The sequence below is a fragment of the Penaeus japonicus genome, unplaced genomic scaffold (genome assembly GCF_977035675.1).
Source record: "Penaeus japonicus unplaced genomic scaffold, GWHDUDI00000001_assembly GWHDUDI00000030, whole genome shotgun sequence".
NCBI lineage: Eukaryota > Metazoa > Arthropoda > Malacostraca > Decapoda > Penaeidae > Penaeus > Penaeus japonicus.
Genome location: NW_028234432.1, coordinates 13234940 through 13237439, shown reverse-complemented (window position 1 = coordinate 13237439; position 2500 = coordinate 13234940). Strand labels below are relative to the sequence as shown.

Genomic DNA, 2500 nt, shown 5'->3' with positions numbered 1-2500 from the left:
TATGTGTGTGTGTGTGCGTGCGTGTGTGTGTGTGTGTGTACGTGTGTGTGTGTGTGTGTGAGTGTGTGTGTGTGTGTGTGTGTGTGTGTGTGTGTGTGTGAGCACATACACACACCTTTCCTCTAGAAATTCTGAGCTACGGCATTTTCTGTGTATAGGAAACCTACAAATAAAGACGATCTTATTAATTCCTTCTCTGTCCACAGTAAGCAGACTAAAGAAGGAGTAATCATTTGTTTCTTCCTCCGAGCGCTTAGAATCCATAGCCCAGAATTTCTAGAGGAGGAAATCTACGCCTCCGCTACCCCGAGGCTCAAGGCAGAGAAGATAGACCTAAAAAAGGCGACCCGCAGGACATCCCTCGGAGAATTATTCTTCCACATTCGGGGATGACTGATCTGCTGGAGAATCGGCGACATTGTCAGACAAAAGAGGCCGCCATAGTCCCCTTAGCCAGGTGTATAATATACCTTGCGGCGGATGGGACAAGGTGTACATGGGTGAAACAGGACGTGGACTCCATGAACAATGAATCGGGCAACACCGCCACGCCCTCCGGTGACATGGCACCAGGAGCGCCTTCGTTGTACACGCCGATAGCGACGGTCATTTCCCTAAGATGTCCCATCATCATTAAGCAAGATCTGGCTCCAAGACAAGGGAAGATGATAGAAGCGGCGTTGATACAAAAAACTTATAACTTGAACACCGCACCCGGGAGCCACGAACTATCCAAGGGCGTCGAGTGATTAATCATAGATATGACCTGACCTCTATAAACATTAGAAAAAAGAAATCTATAACCCATGTGTACTAAGCCCTGATGAAGCAGTAGGTGCGAAAAGGCCTTCGGCATATTCGTGTGATTTCCCGTGTTTTCCTATTATTACGTCGTGGAACTCGGTTACTCGCCTATTAGCGCCCTGGCCAGCTAGAAATTATCACTTTATTAGGATCTTTCTCGAGCAGTCATATTAAACATTCGATGGATTTCATTGAGAAAGTAAAAAAAATTCCGACCCATAAGTTGAAATGAGTTAGTTTTGACGTTGATTCCCTGTTCACGAATGTTCCACTCGATGATGTGTTAGACATGTAAGAACGTAAACTGTCTGCAGCGCCGCAGAAGATTTCCTTTCCGATTAATGATGAACTTGTTCGTCTATGCGTCTAAAATTACGTTTTTTTCTTTCTTTCGAGGGAAATTTATTATACAGAGACTAACGGCATTGCGATGGGTAGTAGTTTAAGTCCGGTCCTCGCTAATTATAAATGGAAATGGGCGATATCTAGTTTAGGCGCTGTCACACTAGCCTATTTTCCGTCGTTTTTTTTCGTCAATTTTCAAAAATTGTCCATTTTTTTGAGGCGCGCAGTCACACTAGGAGCCATCGGCATTTGTAAACAATGGCGCCGAACAAGCGGTAGTGCGCGGTTATGCTAGACTTTAGCAGTTTTAGCAGATGCTGAGCGTAACAAGAAAAAACAATAAAATATTCTAATTCAAGTATTCTTCTGAAGGGCAAGTGTCCATCCACAGTCCATTGTGTTTCAAAACTGGAGGAAAAATAGCGCGCTCTTCGGCTGACGGATGTAAACAATAAAGTCGTGCACTTAGAACAAATTTTATCTATGGAAATAAAAATTTAGAATTTACAGATTTCTCTTTGTTAATTCTTCAAGCTACAAGATAAAAGACAAGTAAATTTCATTATATTTGAATAATATTAATGATTTAAAAACAAATACGAACTTTTAAAAAATATAGTTCTTGATTTGATTAAAAATTGCTTGGCCAATGAGACGACGGGAATGTTTCACAAGCGGAAACTACGGAATTTTTTATATTTTATTTTCCCCGTCTGGATCTAGCAAAGCAGGTCCCAATTCGCTCAAAAATTGACAATTCTTCAGAAAATTGACGGAAAAGTGCTAGTGTGACAGCGCCTTAAGAAATGTGGCCTGTGAACTGTACATATTTCGATGACTTATTGCAAAAACTCTCTTTTGTTCGTTCAAAGTAAAATGCAAGTAAATTACCCATTCTTGACGTATTGCTACATGATATCAATGGCTATCTAAAGTATTCAATTTACCGTAAACCCAGCATGTTGCCAATTACCTTCATTTTTTCCCTCTAATCATCCTTTATATATCAAGCAATCGATAGCCTCGTTTATGTTTCTTCGAGCATATTGAGTCAGTAATAATGAGTCTATTGATAGAGAATTTAGCATCATTACGAAATCTTAAAAAAAACTTGTTTATCCTGAATATTTCTTAAATCAAGCACACTCCTACACGAGAACCAAATTCTATTCACATTCTAAAGTTGCACGCAAGGATAGGTCCGATAACTTAGCTGTGCCTTTAAATCAGTCACTCGATAATAAGCGTCATTTACATTTAAAAAAAAATAAATATCGAAATATTTCGTGTTCTCTTATGCTAACACGTTACGTAAATCTTTGGTCAAGAGCAAACATGTAAAGAGAGCTTG

At 39.9% G+C, this 2500-nt stretch overlaps 1 protein-coding gene across 1 annotated transcript in view; it reads right to left on the bottom strand.

Moving 5' to 3' along the window:
• Nucleotides 1-383, bottom strand: part of LOC122259788 (glutamate receptor ionotropic, kainate 4) — a 24474-nt gene extending 24091 nt beyond the window's left edge. The window contains exon 1 of the mRNA XM_086554712.1: nt 306-383. Within this exon, the coding sequence (XP_086410838.1) occupies nt 306-383 (78 nt within the window). The remainder of the gene's footprint in view (nt 1-305) is intronic.
• Nucleotides 384-2500: the final 2117 nt, after the last annotated feature.